General features: G+C 35.3%; 1 protein-coding gene across 5 annotated transcripts in view; it reads left to right on the top strand.

Annotated features, from left to right (window-relative positions):
• The window catches only part of LOC127836930 (protein crumbs-like), an 87,944-nt gene that overhangs the window by 6,914 nt on the left and 56,601 nt on the right, over window positions 1-24,429 (top strand). Inside the window, exons 1-4 of one of the 5 annotated variants that reach the window (XM_052363574.1) lie at window positions 9,303-9,680; window positions 12,819-13,331; window positions 19,796-20,020; window positions 20,834-20,950. In XM_052363574.1, coding sequence (XP_052219534.1) covers window positions 12,986-13,331; window positions 19,796-20,020; window positions 20,834-20,950 — 688 coding nt within the window. In that variant the 5' untranslated portion in view covers window positions 9,303-9,680; window positions 12,819-12,985. Of the gene's footprint in view, window positions 1-1,662; window positions 1,778-9,302; window positions 9,681-12,818; window positions 13,332-14,588; window positions 14,642-19,795; window positions 20,021-20,833; window positions 20,951-24,429 lie in introns of those variants that run through there. The other 4 variants (XM_052363575.1, XM_052363576.1, XM_052363577.1 and 1 more) reach the window with 4 other exon arrangements.

A 24,429-nucleotide genomic window follows, 5' to 3' on the forward strand; every position in this document is an offset into this window, starting at 1 on the left:
TAATAGTCTTCTACCAAGTTTGTTCAAATTATGCCCCTGGGGTCAAATATGACCCCGCCCTGGGGGTCAAAAAATAGAAAATTTGCTTATATGTCCTATTTTGTGCAAACTTTAAAAATCTTCTAGTCCATAACCGTATGACATAGGGCTACCAAATTTGGTATGTAATGACATCTTATAGTCCTCTACCAAGTTTGTTCAAATTAAGCCCCTGGGATCAAATTTGACCATTCCCCAGGGGTCACAAAATTGAACATATGCTTATATTGGGCCCATTTTGTGCAAACTATAAAAATCTTCTTGTCCATAACCATTGGGCCTATTTCTATCAAATTTGGTAGGTCCAGGCTTTTTCCGCTCCATTTTGGGAAAACGCCACACTGGAATTTTGGGAATCTGCGTCGTGAAAACCCCCATTTTGGGAAAAAAATTAATCGCAAAATTTGCTCAATTGGGAAAGATTATCGCATGTACATAGTGTTTCTTATAGTTCAAAGAAGCCGTTAACTGGTAAATAACGACTTTTTTGATAACTTATTATTAAAATTTTACAAAATATTATGAACATGTGTGATAAGTGCACGTTTTTTAATCTGAATTTGGGGAAAAGGCCTGGTCTTTTTTTAGGTGAAAAAAATTGCGCGAAGCGCCGGATTTTGAGGAAAATAAGGAAAGTCTTAAATAATCATTAACATATTTTATTGTTTTTAAAAACAAATTCAATGCAACAGATAATTAAATTATGCAATACTTTCTATTTTCTACACCGGATCAGGTTAACTTACATATTTAAAGGTTAAAAAAAAAAAAAAAAAAAAAAAAAAAAAAATTTTTTTTTTTTGAATTGGGAATTTTTTTTTTCAATTGAGAAAAAAACAACCAGATTTGCATTGGGAATGGGGCCGAATTTCGGACCCGTGGCATAGGGCGGAAAAAGCCTGTAGGTAGTGACATCTAATAGTTCTCTACTTAGTTTTTTCAAAGTATGCCCCTGGGAACAAATTTGACCTTGCCCCAGGGTCACAAAAATGAACATATGCTTAAATAAGGCCTATTTTGTGCAAACTTCAAACATCTTCTTGTTCTGAATTATAGAGCCTAGGGCTACTAAATTTGGTATGTTGTGATATCTAATAGTTCTCTACCAAATTTGTTCAAATTATTCCCCAGGGCTCAAATTTGACCCTGTCCCGGGAGGTCACAAAACTGAACATATTGAGCGCGTTCGGCATACTAACTCGAGCTAACACGAGTTAACCCGGGTAATGCTCGAGTATTACTCGTGTTACCCTGGTTATGGTGCGCGAGTCACTCGATTGCTACCCACCTCACGGAGCCGGGAAGCCGGGTAAGACTGTCCGAATATACTTCTTCTTCCAACAAGAAGCGGGAAAATGGCTGACCTGGTTGACGAGAAAGGAAACAGATAGATAAAATATGAAATAATGTTATTATTTGGATGAAAATCTAGCAAGCTTGACTTTACTTGATAAAACCTATTTATTTATCTTTCTACTGTCGGGGTTTGCCATCTTGAATTACTCCATAAGCGTTCGGACTAAATCCGTTACCCGAGTTACTCGGGTTACATAGGGTAAGCAAAACAATTTTACACGGGTATGTATGCCGAATGCGCTCAATGACGTTTACCAGGGGAGATTACTGCGGCCGTGTGGCTGTGACCAACAACAACAACAACATCTTGTAAACATGAGATAAAACCCTGCCATTTAGTGCCATTTTAGATCAGATGGTGACTGCTTACAAAGGAATTGAAGTAAGAACATGTGTTCTGAATGTTTTTCTTATAAACTGAAAAAAGTCGGGATTTATTTAAATATGTCGAAAGTGACCATATATCCGGATCAAAAAAATTTCGGATGACATGTTTATTTAATGTCTTTTTTGTAGTGTTTAAACCAGTTTAATAATATCTTATTAATTTTAAAACACAACTTCCATGAACATAATTATTTCCATAAAAGTCAATATATGATTCTGCATTGTAAACTTAAACTTTGTATCCAAGAGAAGGTGTTGGAATTAATTTCTTAACTGTCTATATGCTGCTTTTTAAAGGGATCTTTTCACACTTTGGTAAATTGACAAAATTGAAAAAAGTTGTTTCAGATTCGCAAATTTTCGTTTTAGTTATGATAATTGTGAGGAAACAGTAATACTGAACATTTACAATGGTCTAATATAGCCATTATATGCATCTTTTGACGATTTTAAAACCTAAAAATTATAAAGCGTTGCAACGCGAAACGATTGAATAATTTGGAGAGTTCTGTTTTTGTCGTTAAATTTTGTGAAACTACGAAGATTGCTTATATAAGGTATAAAATACGTCAAGTACGTGTACTCGGCGGAATAGCACAGTAGGCTAGAGCGTTTTTACTTCAGGACTCTGGCAGGACTCCAGGGGTCACTGGTTCGAAACCTGTTCCGGGCAATGTTCTTTTCCTTTTTTTAATTTTATTCTTGATTTTTTACTGGAGCTTTTACGATCCAATGTTTACATTTATCGATATAAAGCATTTAATGAATAAGTTAAAAAATGCCAAAATCTGTGAAAAGGCCCCTTTAATAACTAATGATTCATTGTTCCATTTGTGAATTGTGACTCATGAATTGTGAAGATATGATTGTCAATTGCTCAAATTTCTGATCATATTATAATTTTCTTAATATATGAATTGATCTTAGAAGTCATATGTATGCCAAGAATGTATTAGAATTCAAGAGCAGGATTGATCTACATTGGAATGGGGACATAGTGTAAAAGTTTTAGTGATCACAACTGTTGTTTGTCAAAAGGACATTCATTCTTTACCATACTTAAGGAACTATTTTTTACTGAATAAGGGCTATTTTTATTAGTTGTGAGAACACATACGGATACAGTACCATAAGACGTCGATAAGAAGAGGGGTTTAAAAAGGACTTGAGTCCTTACCACAGAGCCCAAAATCATCCTACAGGTATCCTACAGGTATTACTTAATTAAATACATTTATAAATATAAGAAATAATCTTTAGATTATCATAATATTCTCAGGCCTGTTGGTCTAAGGGATGTGTGGGTTGTTAATTATATGTATGCCCCTCTTCGAAGAAGAGGGTGTTCATTGTTTTGCACATGTCAGTCCGTCCGTCATCCGTATGTCCGTCCACCAGATGGTTTCTGGATGATAACTCAAGAACGCTTAGGCCTAGGATCATGACACTTCAAAGGTACATTGATCATGACTCGCAGATGACCCCTGCTGATTTTGAAGTCACTAGGTCAAAGGTCAAGGTCACGGTGATCCGAAATAGTAAAATGTTTTCCGGATGATAACTCAAGAACGCTTATGCCTATGATCATGAAACTTGATAGGTACATTGATCATGACTCGCAGATGAACCCTATTGATTTTCAGGTCACTAGGTCAAAGATCAAGGTCAAGGTGACCGGAAATAGTAAAATGGTTTCGGGATGATAACTCAAGAACGTTTTATGCCTAGGATCATGAAACTTCATAGTTGCATTGATCATGATTCGCAGATGACCCCTATTGATTCTCAGGTGAAAGGTCAAGGTCACTGTGACCCGAAATAGTAAAATGTTTTCTGGATGATAACTCAAGAACGCTTATTCCTAGGATCATGAAACTTCATAGGTACATGGATCATGACTCGCAGATTACCCCTATTGATTTTTAAGGTCACTAGGTCAAAGGTCACGGTGACTCAACTTAGAAAAATGGTTTCCGGATTATAACTCAAGAACACTTACGCCTAGGATCATGAAACTTCATAGGTACATTTATCATGACTCGCAGATGACCCCTATTGACTTTCAGGTCACTAGGTCAAAGGTCAAGGTCACGGTGACTTCACACAAAAAAATGGTTTCCGGATGATAACTAAAGAAAGCTTACGCCTAGGATCATGAAACTTCATAGGTACATTAATCATGACTCACAGATGGACCCCTATTGATTTTCAGGTCAATAGGTCAAAGGTCAAGGTCACAGTGCCAAAAAATGTATTCACTCAATGGCTGCTACAACAACTGACAGCCCATATGGGGGGGCATGCATGTTTTACAAACAGCCCTTGTTTGAGATGATTCTTTACAAAGAAAGATGCTACTATTGTATTTGTTATAAATGTGTGAAAGGCTCTAAGAAGGAACCAGAGATTATTAACCCTTTACCAAACACCAACAGGATTTTACGGGTTTATAGCTGACGACTTTATAAAAAATTATGAGAAATTGCTCAAGATGAGCAATTTCTCCTTTTATCACAATTATTTCTACCCTACCTGACTATTTCCTTAATATTCCATTACAATTTAATTGTCGTCTGCAACCTTTTTCAAATTGGGAAAGTCCAAAATGTGTCGTTTGGTAAAAGGGTTAACGAGGGATAGACAGAGAAAGTCACATGCTTGAGTACATTTCAACCCATGCGCATTGCGCGTTTTTTTCGCATAAAAAAACAGTGGAGCGATACAGGGCCATCATGGCCCTCTTGTTTAAAAATCATGGCCAAATTGACGACAATCTGGCTCAAATTAGAGAAGGTGCTAGTATTATAGGCTAATTTCTTTAGATATCTTTGTAATAAAAGCTCAAAAACTATTTTAATCAGGTGATGATCCTACATCGTCATCTTAACATTGCTTTGTCTTCCATCCACCCTTTGTTGGCTGTTAACCTTTAACATCCCTACAACACAAACACACAATGGGAAATACATTTGTTAACCATTAGAGATAATTATTACTGTTTTACCAACAGAGTTACTGAATATAAGAGTTTGACAGGAACTGTCATATGTAAGTGTAATACTTGTATCTTAAAATGTTTTAAGTTTATGATGTCATACATGTACAACTGATTTTTATCTGTAGACCTTAAAGGGGCTGTCCAACAGGTTGATAAATTGACAAAATTGAAAAAAGTTGTTTCAGATTCGCAAATTTTCGTTTTTGTTATATTTTTGAGGAAACAGTAATACTTACCATTTACCATGCTCTTAAATATCCATTATATGCATCTTTTGACGATTTGAAAACCTGAAAATGATCAAGGGTTGTGCTACGCGAAACGATTGAATAATTTGGTAAGTTCTGTTGTTGTATATTTTGGGAAACTATGAGGATTGCTTATATAGGTAGAAAATACATCTGCTCTAAGCATGAGCATGGATGGTCGGGTGGTCTAGGCGGGATACTTTTTACTCCAGGACTCCAGGGATCAGTGGTTCAAGCCCAGTTGAGAGTTACTTTTTTTTCCTTTTTATGCCCCCCTTCGAAGAAGAGGGGGTATATTGCTTTGCTCATGTCGGTCGGTCTGTCGGTCTGTCCGTCCACCAGGTGGTTGTCAGACGATAACTCAAGAACGCTTGGGCCTAGGATCATGAAACTTCATAGGTACATTGATCATGACTCGCAGATGACCCCTATTGATTTTGAGGTCACTAGGTCAAAGGTAAAGGTCACGGTGACCCGAAATAGTAAAATGGTTTTCGGATGATAACTCGAGAACGCATACGCCTAGGATCATGAAACTTCATAGGTAGATTGATCATGACTTGCAGATGACCCCTATTGATTTTGAGGTCACAAGGTCAAAGGTCTAGGTCACGGTGACCCGAAATAGTAAAATGATTTTCGGATGATAACTCGAGAACGCTTTTGCCTAGGATCATGACACTTCATAGGTACATTGATCGTGACTCGCAGATGTGCCCTATTGATTTTCAGGTCACTAGGTCAAAGGTCAAGGTCACAGTGACAAAAAATGTATTACACAATGGCTGCCACTACAACGGACAGCCCATATGGGGGGCATGCATGTTTTACAAACAGCCCTTGTTTTAAATTATATTCTTGTTTTTTTACTGTAGATTTTTAGGTCAAATGTTTAAATTTATCAATATAAAGATTTAATGACATGCTTTAATACATGCCAAAATCTGTTGGACGGCCCCTTTAAGTTGCCAGTTTATCACAAGGTGCCGCTTTAAGCAATGCTGAGCACAAAGGCATTTGTTTAAAGAAACTAACTCTATCAACTAATGGCTTCCAGAATATATTGACTGCAATTTTCAGTCTATTATACCGAATTGCAATACACAAAATGTATTGCACCGAGTTGCAATATGGAGTTAAATAACTTTTTGCAATGAAGAAACTAGATTTCAATTAACATTATGTGCCTGATTACTTGAAGCTTGTGTTATCTGCAAGTTCAAATGTTCCCACTAAACAGTTGCCAGTTTATCACAAGGTGCCGCTTTAAGCAATGCTGAGCACAAAGGCATTTGTTTAAAGAAACTAACTCCATCAACTAATGGCTTGCAGAATATATTGACTGCAATTTTCAGTCTATTATACCGAATTGCAATACACAAAATGTATTGCACCGAGTTGCAATATGGAGTTAAATAGCTTTTTGCAATGAAGAAACTAGATTTCAATTAACATATGTGCCTGATTACTTGAAGCTTGTGTTATCTGCAAGTTCAAATGTTCCCACTAAACAGTGCAAAGTGGGGCCACTAACAATGGCCCCTTGTTTCAACTGATTTTAACCCATTTATGCCTGGTAATAATATAAATGGGTTAGAATTCCTTGCTTATTACCAGTAGTTTACTGGTACACAATGAGGCCATTGAGCCATCAAACTATAAGTGTTTGTATACAATTCCTATTTATATAATACATTGCAAAATCACACTCAACAAAATCGTTATTAAAAGCTGGTATGCAACAGATTGGAAAATGACTAAAAAATAACAACTAATAAAAAAACAAGATACTTTTAAATAGAACTGCAAGACATAACACGGTTGACGCATTATGCAAAAAGCAATATCTCTGTCAAGTCATTTTGATGCATCCCATAAAAGAATTTCAAGATGATTTTTTGCTATTTTTAACCTTTGCTTGTTTTAAACTAACCAACAATGTCATCATTAATGTCTACATGCTTACAAACAATAATTATAAAATTACAATTAATGAAAATTATTTATAAATGACTTAAGCAACATTGTTTGTATATCGGTCTCTTATTGAAATGATTTGGTTTCAATACCCATACAAGCTCATACTTTATGGTATTAACATGAGATCAAAATATTTTCCAACTTATATCATCTTACACATGTTTATAGAAATCAAGCAATTGTAAAACATAAATTTGTATTTGTATAATAAAACACCTTCATTAAAAAGCTATGGGAATCAACTTTGGCATAAATATAAACATAAATAAAAGTTCCACTCTCTTTTAAGAAAGCTTTCCCCAAGATATTGTTAAATCATGTTATTTGTGAAAACCCCCACAATTAAATAATTATTAAATTGGCCTCACTATCTTGTAGCTACTTTCAAACACTTTAACTGCCTTTTATTGCAATCAATGAAATTGTTGTGCGAAAACTGTTATAATAATAAGTTTATTCAAAGCTATATTGAAACCATGCATGCGTAATTTTATTGGTGCAATCAATAATAACGCAGGTGTAGCATTGAACAAAATATTGCATGACACTGTTATAAGTTTATTGAAAGTACAGTCCAACCTGCCCGAGCGACCGCCTGTTAATAGCGACCAACAGTCAATAACGACCACACCGATTTCCTCCCGAACGATTTCGCTATATATTGAACCTGCGAATAAAGCCCACCTGCGAACATAGACCAAAGACCGCCCTTTTACTTTCCCAAAAGTCCATTTTGATAGCTTACAACGACCACTGCAATCATAAAAATCAACGATTTTGCAACTTTAAAAAAAAATGGCCGCCATGACGCTGTGTAGTCACGTGATACACATCTTACCAGTGGACTCGTCGGTCGCTATGGAAATATTGGCAAGTGACAGTTTATTGCACTAGATAGCAGTTGTTTGTTTATTTAACACGCATTGCTTATTGGTAGTTGCCTGCTTCTTTTATGCATTTGACAGTTTGTCAAAAGTGTAAAAATATTGCCTTTGTATTAAAGTGACTAGCGATTAATGTACTAATTGCTGAAAATATCAAAGACAAGTTTGGGGCTTTCATCAACTCATTAAGAAAATTAACATTTTATATCAATTACGATGCCTGAAAAACAAACATTTTGATAGCCATTCCCTTCTTACATTTCTCCTTGATAAGACATGTATAGATTATAGACAAGTAATCAGTTCAATTTAACCCTCATGGCTTCCAAGCGTATGTTCTTGATGTTGGAAGAACGCTTTGCGGTCATTAGTTTGTTAAAGGACACAGTTGTAGACGAGTGGCTAGTGATCTTGGTGTAGGCAAAACTCAAATCCAGAACATTCTGAATTACATGTACATATACATGTATGTCAATAATTATTTATAAATGTATATGATCAATGAAATAAATAATAAAAACATAAGGGAAAGGAAATAATAAAAACAAAACTGTGTTTTTAATCCTTTATTTATTATACATGCATAAGTATTCAAACATTTAAACAAAAGAGCACATACATAGATAAGGTACCTGTTAAAATACTACTAGCATATTTTGCAAAAATTCAATCGACCCTGGGAATAAAGACCACCTGTGAACAAAGACCACAACGACCAAATCCCTTGAGTGGTCTTTATAGAAAGGTTAGACTGTTATAGCTATGCAGGCATACTTTTATTGATATAATCAATTATTATCACATTGTGGTAATCAAAGTCATGATAAATGTCACATTTGCAAGAATTGCAAGTCATCTATGATGATGACTGAGCTGGTGCATACATGGAACTGTCTAGTTGTTACTATATATAATAACTGTTTACCTGTAAAACAGGAGAACTGAGAAAATATATTGTATGGTTTACTTGAAATGACATCTTATTTAGCCCTTTACCCCTTATATACGTATTTTGACGCATGTGTAATCCTCGAAAAAGTTAATTTTAGTAAAAGACCTTTCTTACTAGATTCAAGTTTTAAAGGCTTCATTTCCAACCCTTTGTTACTGATGAGCAGCAAATCGCATAAAACCTGAACAGACTGCGAGTTACTCGCAGGCTGTTCTGGTTTTATGATGTTTCCACATAGGCTCTTCGCTTCTGAGAGGGAAAGGGATAATGGTGTTTAGAAGTTTGTAAAAAGTAATGGAAAAAAAAATGCATAAAAAGGGACACAATTCATCATTTACCCAGTCCTTGCTAAGCAATTATGAATAGCCTCCCTTGTGCTATATCACCTGGCGGGATTAACAAATGATGTATGCCCTTATTGGTGGCTCACAGCATACATGTTAAGCCACAGTAGAGGTACAAAATTTACCTGTACTGAATGGGCGGGTGACTGGCTGGAAATTACAGATATGACAGTCAATAGTGTGTTATCATAACATTGGAATTTGTGTGGCAGATAATTTTAGCCTTTGTAAATGTGTGTTGACAGTTTAGTTTAGTGGTATTGATAGACTTCTCAAATGCATTTGTTGGATATTGGTTACACACGCGCATACACACCTTTACAAGGCTAATTGAAAATTCTGTGCTTTATTGGAAAAGAAAATCTGATCAATTCTTTGTGCGGGGAATTGTTTTTGTTCCATTGTTGGGATGTTGTGGTGAATTTTCTGTCTGGATTTAACTTTAAAGATATAATTGTGTTTAAAAACGTGGAGTGAAATAGAAGTTGATGGGTTTGTACTGAAAGAGATTGATTTATTAAGTTTGAGTGCACACAAATAAAGAGAATCAGTCGCTGAAGAACTAAAGTAAACACGTGAAACATATTGTAAAGTAAAACATAATTGAAATCTCCTAAGGAAATTACATTAATCAAAATGCATAGTAATTAAAACAAAAATTACAAAATATCAAATTTTCTGGCATTTTGCTTATAATCTTTCATGTTAAAGTTTTATTTTAATCAGCGTTTCAGGTAAAACAGGCAATTATAGGATCAACTTTCAAACTTTCAGGTGTTTAAACTTAAAAATTAAATTCACCAGTATTTTCTCTCTCAGTCTTGGCTATGAGGTTTAAGCATTTTGTATAGCTTGCTTTGGTTGGTAGAATAAGAATTTTAATAAATGGAAATAATAATCTTGCGCGAGTGAAATTAAATTGTTTTTATTTGTCATGTTTTTTTTTTAGTACAAAAACCCATTTCGTTAAAAATGATGAAGAATTACAAAAACAGCAGATTTATTTTGAACAGAAAGTTTTATGAGTGAATTCATAGAAAATCAGAATTATACACACATTTAATTGCAAGGTCTTTTATTTTTGTGATAACCTGTATGTTTCTTGCTTATACACATGAATGACACAATGGATTCGTGTGGATAAGCTGCAAACTTTAAAATGTAAAAAATTTGTTTGTTATCTTAGATTGAAATTCAGTATTTCTTAGCTTCAGAGTCTGTATAAACGCACCACATTGTATTATCTAATCTCCTGCATAAACACTTGATCAAGTGTTACAAATTATTTAATAATTTAAATCAGTGTTTGGATTCTTGTATTCTTGCATGGTTGACACCATTTACAAATACAAGTACCGGTATGTGATCTCATTTAAGTACTTGTTAAATTTGTAATTAATATAAATGGACTTAAGAATATAACAACCATGGAACTAACATCTCGTCTGAATTCTCACCTATTTAATCAAGTGATCAAGTGGTTTGAGCACCTCAACAAGCTAACAAGTGACATCTATTTTTTATCATAAATCTGATTACGGTTAAAGCAGTTATTTTTTAATTTTAGCGAGGCTGTTTTCGGAGAAAACCCGAGCTATTGTCATAGCCAGCTCGTCGTCCGCCGTAGGCATCGTGCTAAAACCTTAACATTGGCCATAACTTTTTAAATATTTAAGATAGCACCTTGATATTTGGCATGCATGTGTATCTCATGGAGCTGCACATTTTGAGTGGTAAAATTTCAAGGTGAACATCATCCTTCAAGGTCTAGGGTCGAAAAAACAAAGTCAAGGGAAGTAATAAGCTTTTAATGTTATCTGACCTGCCCATATATATTTTTGTTAAATAAATCAAAGCGGCGCAGTAGGCAGCATTGTGTTTCTGACAAACACATTGTGGTAAAAGGTCAAGGTCATCTTTTACGGTCTACGGTAAAAAATACAGATTTAAGGGAAGTAATAAGCTTTTAAAAGGGAGAAAATTATTCAATATTGAACATAGCCACTTTATATATTTGGCATGCATGTGTATCTCATGGAGCTGCACATTTTGAGTGGTGAATCTACAGTCACGGTAGTGGCTCTTAATTATTTGCTTCTGAAAATATTGTTATTGTTATTGAGATTTGTTACAGACAATTATTTTCAAGGGAAGTAATTTATATAATTATAAATCTCATATTATATATTTCCTTACCAAGAATTGAAGTTCTTTTCACAGTTACTGTACAGATTTATTATTTTGATTATTTATAACCCAAATGATTGATTTGTCAAAGTTTTTTTTAAATGATATAATCATAATTTCTTTGATGTACATGACATACCTGTGGACTTATGTCCATACATGATCAACTCTGGCTATGATCTCTTTTAAACCACAGGCCTTGGTTGTCAGTGATGTCTGACATGGTCATTATTGACTGTGAGACCCCCCCCCCCCCACCCCCGGTTGGATTTGACAAAATTCAAGGGAAGTAATAACCTTTCAAGGGAGATGATTTCTATACATGCCAAATGATAATTAGAAATTTTATTTCAATGCGACGCAGTAGGGGGCTTTGTGTCACTAGGTCAAGGTCACTGTGACCTCTAAAAAAAAAAAAAATCTGACAAGCTTTCGTAGCCGAGCGTGGCACCCGTTATGCGGTGCTCTTGGTTTATAAGCATGTATTATTCAAATGCGACCACATATAGTTTTTAATAAGATAGTCCATCTATAGAAGGGATTTCGGTATGCAGAATATTTCTTACAACCCCGATAGTGGTGGAGGGGGGGGGGCAAATTGAAGGAATAAAATCGTCCTTTAAGAAAATCTCATGGAAAAGTGCTCTTTATATGCTATAAGTATAGACAGACTATTTCAAAAATATATTTTGAATATGAAATGAAAAGTTTTGTATGAGCAATCATCACACTGATGTCCATTCAAAGCGTGATATCTTATTAAAATTCACATTATTCAGTGTTAAATGATAAAAATTTTCTCCCTTCAATGGATTCAGACTTTCATGCACAATGATGTTTTATAATCCAACTTGCTACATTAATATAAATGAATCATTAATTGGAATATACCTTTGTGCTCAACCACATGTGCCTTGCTTACTACATGTTCAATGAATATTGTATTCATTGTAAAGCATTAACTATTCAATATTCATGATGTCCATTGTATGTATGGACAGTACAGGTGAATGTGAGGTCAGGACTGAACAATAATATGCACTATTTTGTTAATTGTGACAATGAAACCTTCATCAGGCAATTTAGATTGGGGAGTACTCTGTCACTTGTCATGCCTTAATTGACAGATATTACAACCCTGGGGGCAAATGTGCTACATTGTCTGTTTATTGTTTATAATTGTATATGGAGGTATTGGGAACAAATTGTGGTGTGCCTTTATGGTTCATTTGTAGAGGAATGTTATTCATTGTCTTCCGTCAATAATTCATATATTGTACCACTGTGATTGTATTTAAGTTCACCTTGGAGTAAATTTGTTCTGGAAATGGCTGGAACGATTCTATATGGAATTTGTTAGGGTTTACATTTAAAGGAAGTAAAATTGCAGCACAGGTATAATGAAATGGGGATTTGAAATCATTTCTTTTTTTATTAATATAGACAGATCATTGGGTAATCAGGAATTTTATGACTTTCATGTTGCAATATGAAACCTGAATTGTCATAAAACAGGTAGGAATAAGAGTTAAGATACATCATTTAACATTACAAGTGGAATAATGATGTAACCATGTTTCCTGGATGGATGTGTTTGTGGCAGTAACTTCATGGATGAAAAGTGCAGTGGTTTGAATAACAAGAGTCAGAAATCACAGTCTAATCTTCCTGACCCTGGCACAGCGAAAATGTGCGCACCACATACCTGTTATGTGTGGGAGTGTAGGGCAGAAGAATTAGGGTCAAAAGACATGAGTGAATGTCCGTCATGTACAATGCAGCACTCAGTGGACTGTGAACACTCTGAAGGGAGTACAGATCGGAGTACAGATCGATCTTCACACATGGTTAATCCTTTATGGAGCAAACATTTTTACAGATCATACGCACCTGTTTTTATGATACTCATTTTATATGGATTATTGCATACAGCTGTCGCACAGAATACAACAGAAGGTACCATATTTTCATTTGCCTGTTCTCTGTGAATTTTGTTTGATTTTGTATTGGTATTAACCCCTAATGTTTTTAATTTGTCTTGGTCCCGTCTTCATTCCATCCATGCAAAGAAATCAGTCAAGATAATGCGGTCAAGATAATGTGGTCAAGATAATGCGGTCAAGATAATGGGAGTCTTGTTCTGAAAAAAACTGGGCATAATGCATGTGCATAAATTGTCATCCCAGATTAGCCTGTGCAGTCTGCATTATGTGCAGGCTAATCAGGGACACCACTTTCTGCTTTTCTAGATTTCTTTGTAGGAAGTATTTTCTTTACAAAAATACCATTTAGGCAGAAAGTGATCACCATTATTAGCCTGTGCAGAATGCTAATCTGGGATGACACTAAATGCACATATAGAGATGCAGGAATAAGAACCATTGGGGTAGTTCAGATAGCTACCAATTCACTTCTAAAAAATGTTGCTTCAATGTTGTTGTTTTTTATGTGGTATAAATGAAAACAGGTAGCCAATGTGTGAATCTTTTTTGCTAAAGTTTGTTTCGCTTTAGAGAGCAATGCTAATTTTCCGACAGTTTAAGTGGGTTCGAGCCTCAATTTGGCACACCCCAAGTTTTCATTTATTATTTAAAAAAATTCCTTCTGTGGCTTTTTACAGTCACTCTTTTATAGATTTCAAGAATCTTTTATTCCCCGCCTGTTTTGGAGAACACCAGTTATGCAAACAGATGATGATGTTATGTGGTATTTTCAGTCTTATCTGGATTTGAATTTATTTGTTTAACAGTTTTAATGTGCGTCATACAACAATAAATGAACATATGGGTATAAGGATTCTTCATGTCATTTTTGTACGATAAAACATTTGTTTGTTCTAAGCTGATAGTGACAAAATATCTACATTATTGTATTTAAAAAAAAAATGTAATTGTGTTATATCAAACATTTGTTTGTTCTAAGTTGAAGTAACCCAAAATAAAAACTGAAACAAATGTGCTTAAAAACTAAATTCTTTTAATAATCATTCATTGGTTTTATGTAAAACCAAAATTTTAAACTAAAACCAATATTATACAGAGAAATTGAAAGTGCAGTGAATTACTTGGCTTGGTATCTCAATTACATGATAAAGGTAGAGTAAATTTGATGACATTTTTATTGCCTTTTAATCTGCCATAGCCAATCATTTGTAATCATATGTAATGATAATGCTTATGTAACACATTGTACCATTTGATAACATGCATACGTGAGTGAAAGCCACTTTATTGTGTTATCATCGTTGGATAATAGAATTGAGCAGGGTAAATTCTTCAAGGGGTTTCAAGTGTTTATTAGGATCACTTTTAAGTAGAGTAAAATGAATGTTGCCAAACTGCTAAAAGAAACTGGATAAATATCATTGCAAGTTATAATTTTGGAGCAATAATTTCAATGCACAGAAGTATTCAATAGTTTGACTGTAAAATAATAACTTTTGACAATTATTTGTTTATCATTTGTTTCCAAGGCTGTTTGTTGGCTGATTCCAACTTTTTGTCAAGTTCCAGTTAAACGAATAGAACTAAAATGTTGGCCATAAATATCTTGGTTAAGTATAAAAAATTAATGTTAGACTTTAAATTCATTTCATGTCAAGAAACTGAATGAAATGTTTTTCATACTGGTAGTTGTCACCAGATGAACACATAAATTGTTGTCAGTTAGTGATGTTTTCAACTATAAATAAGCAAAAACAATACCACAGTCTCATTTGATAGTATAAGCCTTGCTTTGGAGACCAGGGCTAAATGTAAGTGTGGTCCCAGATTAGCTTGTACAGTCCACACAGGCTAATATGGAAGAAATCTGCTGTACGGAATTCTCATTTCAAGGAAAACTCATAAAAAACAAAATTGCAGTCTATGAGGAAAGTGTATCCCAGATTAGCCTGTGCAGACTGCACAAGCTAATCTGGCATGACACTTTAGGCCTATGCATTAAGCCCTGTTTTACCAGAGCAAGGCTCATTTAAAGGATGGTGGCCTGGACTGTATTTTGGTTATAAACCAGACAGCACGATTGCACAAATAATTAATTAATGTATTATTAAAAAGCTGTCACAAGATGTTCAAACCAAATGTTTATGAATGAAACTTTAATTTGAGTTATAATTTAATGTTTGTATATAATTATTGCAGAACAATCTTGCTTATGTTGAGAATACAGTCATATTATTCTAAAATAACATGCATTGAAATTTATCAATTATTTCCCCCAAATCCCAACATTATGATATTCTGCCATTTATTTTTCTGTAACATAAGCGAATTTGCAAACCTAAGACGTTTAAAAATATTATCACTAAGTTGACATATCTCCTAGATGTAGATACACTGTGGCTGTTCAAGTAAAGTATGGACCAAAATGAGGATACATTTTGCATATTTGTATAGGAGCCTCACTCTGGGAAAACAGGGCTTAATGCATGCGTGTTAAGTGTCGTCCTATATTAGCCTGTGCACAAAGACAACTAAGGGCAAAACTTTCCATCTAAACTGGATATACTTCCTTTTAAAGAAAATTTTCATAAAAGTGCAAAGTGTTGTCCATGATTAGCCTTTGTTGACTGCACAGGCTAATCTGGAACACATGCTTAATCTGGAACACAGGCTAATCTGGAACACAGGCTAATCTGGAACAACACACTATGCACATGCATTAAGCCCATTTTCAAAGAGAAAAGCTCATGTTGTTTACAGGAACAATCAGTTTATAACCAATTACTTCCAAAACCTAGTCAAGATGATGTTAAGGAATACACAGGAAAGTTGTTAATAGCCAGGTACAATACATCCCAGGTCCCCCTGCTATCTCGCTCAGTCACATACCCAGCCCTTAGCTATCTGCCTGGATCCTTGGGTTATCTATGGCTGTCAGGGAGACACAATTGGACTGGTTTATTTAAGAATAACAACGGTTATTGCTATGGGGTCTAGTTTCTGTGACAGATAACAGATAACAGATGAGAGATATATAAGCTCAATACAGGCCTTTTTTCCTTTTTTTGTGTAGAGGCCTTGGCCCCCCACCCCTGTTTTGTTAAAAAAAGAGTGACACACTTTTCTAAATTGTGAAATAATGAGTGGAGTACTGTTCAAAATTGTGAAAAAATGAGTCACAAACTTTCTAAAATTGTGAAAATTTGAGTCGCAAACTTCTTGAAATTGTGAAAATTTCAGTTGTGAATTTCCAAAATTTGTCAAAATTGGCCATTCTCACAGAAGGAAAACTAGAAATGGCGCGGCAGAGGCCGACGCGTATCCCCACGCCGAATGTTTGACCTAGGTGTGCCCCAGGGTTGGTAATGGGGCCATGCATAGCTGAGATTGACCGTATTGTCATAAGAGAAGTTCATCATCAATTAGAAGTGAATTGGTGTAGAAATGAAGAAGTTATAGTAAAAGGCAATTTTGGGTGGGTGTGACATATGTGGGCAGGGCGCCCCAGGGTTGGTAATTGTGCCATGCATAGTTGAGATTGACCGTATTGTCATAAGAGAAGTTCAGTATCAATTTGAAGTGAATCGGTGTAGAAATGAAGAAATTATAGTAAAAGGCAATTTTGGGCGGGTGTGGTCTATGTGGGCGGGGCCCCAGGGTTGGTAATGGGGCCATGCATAGTTGAAATTGACCGTATTGTCATAAGAGAGGTTCAGTATCAATTTGAAGTGAATCGGTGTAGAAATGAAGAAATTATAGTAAAAGGCAATTTTGGGTGGGTGTGGTCTATGTGGGCGGGGCGCCCCAGGGTTGGTAATGGGGCCATGCATAGTTGAGATTGACTGTATTGTCATAAGAGAAGTTCAATATCAATTTGAAGTGAATCGGTGTAGAAATGAAGAAATTATAGTAAAGGCAATTTTGGGTGGGTGTGGTCTATGTGGGCGGGGCCCCAGGGTTGGTTATGGGGCCATGCATAGTTGAGATTGACCCTAATGTCATAAGAGAAGTTCAGTATCAATTTGAAGTAAATCCGTGTAGAAATGAAAAAATTATAGTAAATGGAATTTTGTGGTGGGTGTGGCCTATGTGGGCGGGCGCCCCAGGGTTGGGATTGGGGCCATGCATAGTTGAGATTGACCCTAATGTCATAACAAAAGTTCAGTATCAATTTGAAGTGAATCCGTGTAGAAATGAAAAAATTATAGTAAATGGAAATTTTTGGTGGGTGTGGCCTATGTGGGCGGGGCGCCCCAGGGTTGGGAATGGGGCCATGCATGGTTGAGATTGACCGTATTGTCATAAGAGAGGTCCAGTATCAATTTGAAGTGAATCGGTGTAGAAATAAAGAAGTAAATGTAAAATAACCTAAAAAAATGAGTGATAATTTCTGACGCGGCCCCACCCCAACCGCTATAACTTTTGACCCAGGGGTCAGATCAAAATTCCAAATAGTGCAGGGTCGCACATATGCTCATAGCTACCATGTGTGTAAGTTTCAAGGTTCTAGTGCTTTTAGTGTAAGAGGAGATAGTGGCCAGGACGGACGGACAGACAGACAGACAGACAGACGGACGGACGGACGGACGGACGGCGGAGATAACCACAATATCCCCACCTTTTTTTCAAAAAGCGTGGGGATAAAAACAACCTGCAATATATGAAACTTGGGATATTTAATCAGCAGGGACACCCATATATGCAGTTGTTAAGATGATTATGGACCCATCAATAAACTTTGAAATACACATTATTTCTTCTTTTGAAGCTTTGAGCTTTTATGAGTACATACATGTACGTACTTCTCAAAGTTTTTCCTGATAAAACCGAATTCCATGTAAAAAATCATTATAAAATTTGTCTATAAAATGGAATTCAATGGAAAACATTGTAATAAACACAATACATGTTACCATCATTGGTGTGATTTTTGTGGATAAATCCTCAAAACAAAAAGTTTATAAAAAACGTAATGAAAACGAAAGCTGTAGTTTGAATTTACGATTCTATTATCTTAAGTAGGTTCCAGAGGTGGTCAATGTAGCACGATTGGTTGATAAGACATGAGATCTATCTTGCCAAGAATCGGAGATAGTCAATGTATAAATAAGCATATTTTCAAATCGGAAATTTCGAATTATCAGCGTTTTCAAATGCAAAAACTTACACATTTTGTTTAACTGTTGATGTGGTTGAAACTTGGATTAATATCATTATTCTGCGAACATACCATATCAAGCATGTCGTTTTAATATGCGCATAAGGGATATATTTATGATCTCTTTGTGGTTATTTATGCTAGAAAATAGTTTACGTAGCTCATTTTACCTATTAACCCTTACAGTGCGGGAACCGAGTTGTGAAGGCCTTTGCAAACAGTTTGGATCCAGATGAGACGCCACAGAACGTGGCGTCTCATCTGGATCCAAACTGTTTGCTATTCTGATAGTATTCTTTGGAAAAAAATCGAAGAAAATGCTAATTTTAGAAATTCAGCAGACGACATTTTAGCAGACGACAAATTACCCAGCATGCAAAGGGTTAAAGTGCCGCCTGGATTCAAGGCAGCAGACTTCACATGAAAAATGATGTTACCAGTTGCAACTCCCAGCCACCCGCAGGGTCAATAGCTGGGAGTTGGATTATTGCAACTACAGTTTATGTATATTGGAACAATTTTAGATATGAAGCCTGTTAATATGATTATCTCAGCAACATAATGTGTATCATAAAGAATCAAGACCTAGCACTGCCAAATACTTGTACTTGCAGTTTAATAATTTTTATATTATATATGTATTCATTTAAATAGTGTGAAGAATATGAATAAAAAAGTGGTAAATATTTTTAAGTAGATTAATTTGTTACAAATACCATAGACACTAAAGTCTTCTGTCATAAATATAACAAAATGTTAATGGAGTATTTGTGTTAATGCAAATTTAAACTTCTGCTCAAGTATGACACATCATTCACAAATATCAAGTTGTGTTTGTTGAATATATTAATATAGCCAAATAAGACATTATTTAGCAAAATATTGAAATGTTTTATCCAATTGGACATTTGTTTAGTCAAATATTAAAAAGTTATAGCCATATTGGACATATAACTAGCCAAATATTTTAATGTTATAGCTAAATTGGAGATTTATTTAGCGAAATATTGAATGTGAGCCAAATGGGACATTGATTTTGCCAAATATGAAAATGTTATATCAAACTTGCGGGGTTGGGCTGTAGGGTAAATTACTCCCCTGAGTTATTACAAAAATCACACAAGGGTGAAGAGGTTTGCCACTGTTAAACTCAGTCTATTTTGTTGTTTGACATAAAGTAGCATTCCTTGGTACAACAATATGCTGAAGTTGAACTGTTTACAAAATTACATTTTGCACAAAATTTAGTTTACCCAGACGACCCTTTTTTATATCAAAATGTAAACATGAGATTTATTGCGCTTCATTAAATCTTTCAGCAGTGACAACAACCTACTGTTTTACAATACCGTGCCAGAACGGGGGTACCTGCATAGAAGGGACCTCAAACTACACCTGCATGTGTCCGCACCTGTACAATGGCACACATTGCGAGATGGATCTCAGCGTGTATGGGTGTGGTGTGAATCCTTGCTTGAATAACGGGACATGTAGTGTGACCAACACTACTTCTGGAAAGCCGTACCGATGTGATTGTATAGCAGGTATGAATTAAGAAGTCATACGAATGTTTCGCAATAGATCTGTACATGTGTGGCCTTTTTGAGAAGGATGACAAGGCTATATTACATGGAGAATACATGGTTGGTGTCAGCATGGAGAAAAATTACCTGGGGAAGCTTAGACAATCAAAATAGAGCAAGCTTTAGCTATTGCAGAACTAGTTTAACTAACTTATTTATTCCATATTCTATTTATTAAGTTTATACCCAATTGCATTTTGAAAGCATTTTAGTTGGGGGGGGGGGGGGGGAAACGCGTCTTATAATCGAAAAAGAACCGAACGTGTACAAACCCAACAAATTCACTGCAAAGAAGGTGCTGCAATCTTGCATTTCACCATCAACCTTTTAACATTTTTATAAGCATTTACCATAGGCAACAGTCTTTCAATAATTCTGGAAAACTTTATGGTTTCTTCTGTAATAGCAATTTTTACAGCTAAAAAGTGAACTAACTGCAAGCAACAATGAAAATCATTGTTCCATATATAATGTTGGCTTGCTTTTTTTACAGGTAAAAAATGAAAAATGGGACCTAATAAAGTAAGCAGCATAAAAAGTTTTCATGCTTTATTTGATATCACTTCATGACTGGTACAAAGGGAAATAACTGCAAGCAACATGGAAAGTTGTTGTTACTTATTTGAAATCAATTTTTTACATGAACAATTGTAAATAACTGTGAGCAACATTGTAAGTTATTTGTTCATTACTTGACATCCATTTGTTTCAGGTTGTAGATCCAGGTAAAATTGAAACTTAAGGTTCCTGATTTGATATATGGCTTTGTTTTAGGTACAAAGGGCACTAACTGTGAGCAGCTAGTGAATGAGTGTGGCTCCAGTCCTTGTGCCAATGACGTGCCCTGCATTGACTTGATTGGCAACTTCACGTGCAATTGTACTGGATCAGGTACGCTTAAACTGTCTGTAACAAGTAAGGGAGTACAAGTAAATGAGCCTCGCTCTGGGAAAACACAGGCTTAACACAGGCTAAATGGGGACAACACTATGTGCTTTTATGGGACTTTTTATGTCCCCCACCCACTATAGTGGGGGACATATTGTTTTTGCCCTGTCTGTCTGTTGGTCTGTTTGCTCCAACTTTAACATTTGCAATAGCTTTTTCAATATTCAAGATAGCAACTTGATATTTGGTATGCATGTGTATCTCATGGAGCTGCACATTTTGAGTGGTGAAAGGTCAAGGTCATCCTTCAAGGTCAGAGGTCAAATATATGTGGCCAAAATCACTCATTTTATGAATACTTTTGGAATATCGAAGATAGCAACTTGATATTTGGCATGCATGTGTATCTCATGGAGCCGCACATTTTGAGTGGTTAAATGTCAAGGTCATCCTTTAAGGTCAAAGGTCAAAAAAAAAAATCAAAGCGGCGCAGAAGGGAACATAGTGTTTCTGACAAACACATGCCGCACATTTTGAGTGGTGAAAGCTCAAGGTCAAGGATATCCTTCAAGGTCAAAGGTAAAAAAAAATAAAATAAAAATTCAAAGCGGCGCAGAAGAGGACATAGTGTTTCTGACAAACACATTTCTTGTTTTAAATGAACTAATCTTCGTAACCAAAACTCCAATGTAGGCGGAAAGTGTTGTGCCTGATAAGCCCTGTTTTTCAAGGGACCGTCTTCAATCAATTGACTTGAAATTCTCATGACACACCTATTCAAGACTTGATTTTAGATTGAGATGTCAGATTTTTCTGTAAAGCCTCAGTGATTCAGTTATATGCTTACTAGTTCTCTGCAAAATAGACCTATTGTTTAAAACATCTACCAAGTTGGTATTTGGTTGTTTATAAACTCTTGTTCTGACTACTACTGACAATGTAGGAGTTTAAAAAGTTTTGCCATTTTCTACATGATCCTTGCCTGTGAAATGAAGGTTAATCTTGAAGTGCAGCCACTGTGTGATGATACAAATTACTCATGTCATAACTGTTACATGAAGTAAACTTTATATCATTTTAAAATGCCACTTAAAACTCTTCTGTATGGGAAGGGGGATGGTGCCTTGCATTTTTTTTGCATTTTGAAAAATGGTTTAGTTTTGATTAAAAATTTGAAATTTAGTTGTTTTTCTTTCATGCTAACAAATCTTTTGAAATTAAGAATACATGTACTGTTTTCCATATTATGTCCTGGATAAGGAAATAAACTGAATGTTGAAATTCATTTGATTTTCACTTTTTTATGTGTGGAAACAATCATTTGGGAAATGTAGGTAGTCATTTGGGGAAATTATAATTTGAGATTGGGAATTGAAAAAACACCATAAATTGCAACACGGCTTACATGTATCTACATTTGACATGGTATAACCTGTTTATTGTTATAAAAGAATTCTATTAAAGAATGTATGAATGTAAATTCTACATGTAACATGATTTACGAGAATGTGTGTTTGCATTTCAGTAGCTTAAGTTGAAGAATAATTTTAATTTTTAGCCGGATTTTTTTCGAAAAAATCTCGGCTTATAGATTGATGTTGTCGGGCGGGGCGGGGGGGCGGGCGGGCGGGCGGGGTGGCGGCGTGCTCGAAAATGTTAAAGTTCTTATTTCATGGTATAACTTTGGTATGCTTGGACCTAGAGTCTTCAAACTTGACATGAAGGTTTGCCAGGATTAACAGATGACCACTGGTCATTTCAAGGTCATTCATTTGAAGGTCAAGGTCACTGTGACCTTCAATATAAAAATGTTAAAGTTGTTATAACTTTGGTATGCTTGGACCTAGAGTCTTGAAACTTGACATGAAGGTTGGCCATAACTAGTTAGTAACCACTGGTCATTTCAAGGTCATTCATTTGAAGGTCAAGGTCACTGTGACCTTGAATGTAAACATGTTAAAGTTCTTATTTCATGGTATAACTTTGGTATGCTTGGACCTAGAGTCTTCAAACTTGACATGAAGGTTGGCCAGGATTAACAGATGACCACTGGTCATTTCAAGGTCATTCATTTGAAGGTGAAGGTCACTGTGACCTTCAATATAAAAATGTTAAAGTTGTTATAACTTTGGTATGCTTGGACCTAGAGTCTTGAAACTTGACATGAAGGTTGGCCAGAACTAGTAAGTAACCACTGGACATTTCAAGGTCATTCATTTGAAGGTCAAGGTCACTGTGACCTTGAATGTAAAAATGTTAAAGTTGTTATAACTTTGGTATGCTTGGACCTAGAGTCTTGAAACTTGACATGAAGGTTGGCCAGAACTAGTAAGTAACCACTGGACATTTCAAGGTCATTCATTTGAAGGTCAAGGTCACTGTGACCTTGAATGTAAAAATGTTAAAGTTCTTATTTCATGTTATAACTTTGGTATGCTTGTACCTAGAGTCTTCAAACTTGAAATAAAGATTGGCCAGTACTAGAAGATGACCACTGGTCATTTCAATGTCATTCATTTGAAGGTCAAGGTCACTGTGACCTTAAATGTTAAAATGTTAAAATTGTTATAACTTTGGTATGCTTGGACATAGAGTCTTCAAACTTGACATGAAGGTTTGCAAGCACACTTAGATGACCACTGGTCATTTCAAGGTCATTCATTCTAAGGTCAAGGTCACTGTGACCTTGAATGTAAAAATGTTAAAGTTCTTATAACTTTGGTAGGTAAAAATGTTAAAGTTCTTATTCCATGTTATAACTTTGGTATGCTTGTACCTAGAGTCTTCAAACTTGACATAAAGGTTGGCCAGTACTAGAAGATCACCACTGCTCATTTCAATGTCATTCATTTGAAGGTCAAGGTCACTGTGACCTTCAATGTTAAAATGTTAAAATTGTTATAACTTTGGTATGCTTGGACCTAGGTACTTTCCTGTCATTTAAATCAAAAATCCGGCTTCAATGCAGTCATCTCCGACCGCGGAACTCTTGTGCCTACATCAACCATTATATTGACAACTATAAGAGGATGTATCTATACACATTACATGATTTAATAGTTTGCATATCTATATTTCATCTTCTAGATGAGAATTTTATATCTATATTGCATGTTATGAGTGCATTGCCGTAATCAATTTGTACGATAATAAAATACAATTCACATGCTAAGTATTAAAATTACTGATAAGATATTACCATTTGTGTCGCATATTGTTTAGTATGCTGTAAAATCATTTATATTCGTTGTCATACACTTTTTTGGTTTTTCAAATAATAATTTTTTTGTGGACATGAAAATTCATTCATTTTTGATTTTGGAAAACAAAGGAATTTGCATTGGTAATATTCCCATGTGTGTATGTTAAATTTGTTGATTGGTCCTACCAGACAAAAATCAATGAAAATTGATGCTCCATGTGGAATGATTTTGCAGTATGTATATGTTATTTTGAAACATATGATGTTACATGAGCATGGC

This window comes from Dreissena polymorpha, chromosome 7, assembly GCF_020536995.1.
Source record: "Dreissena polymorpha isolate Duluth1 chromosome 7, UMN_Dpol_1.0, whole genome shotgun sequence".
NCBI lineage: Eukaryota > Metazoa > Mollusca > Bivalvia > Myida > Dreissenidae > Dreissena > Dreissena polymorpha.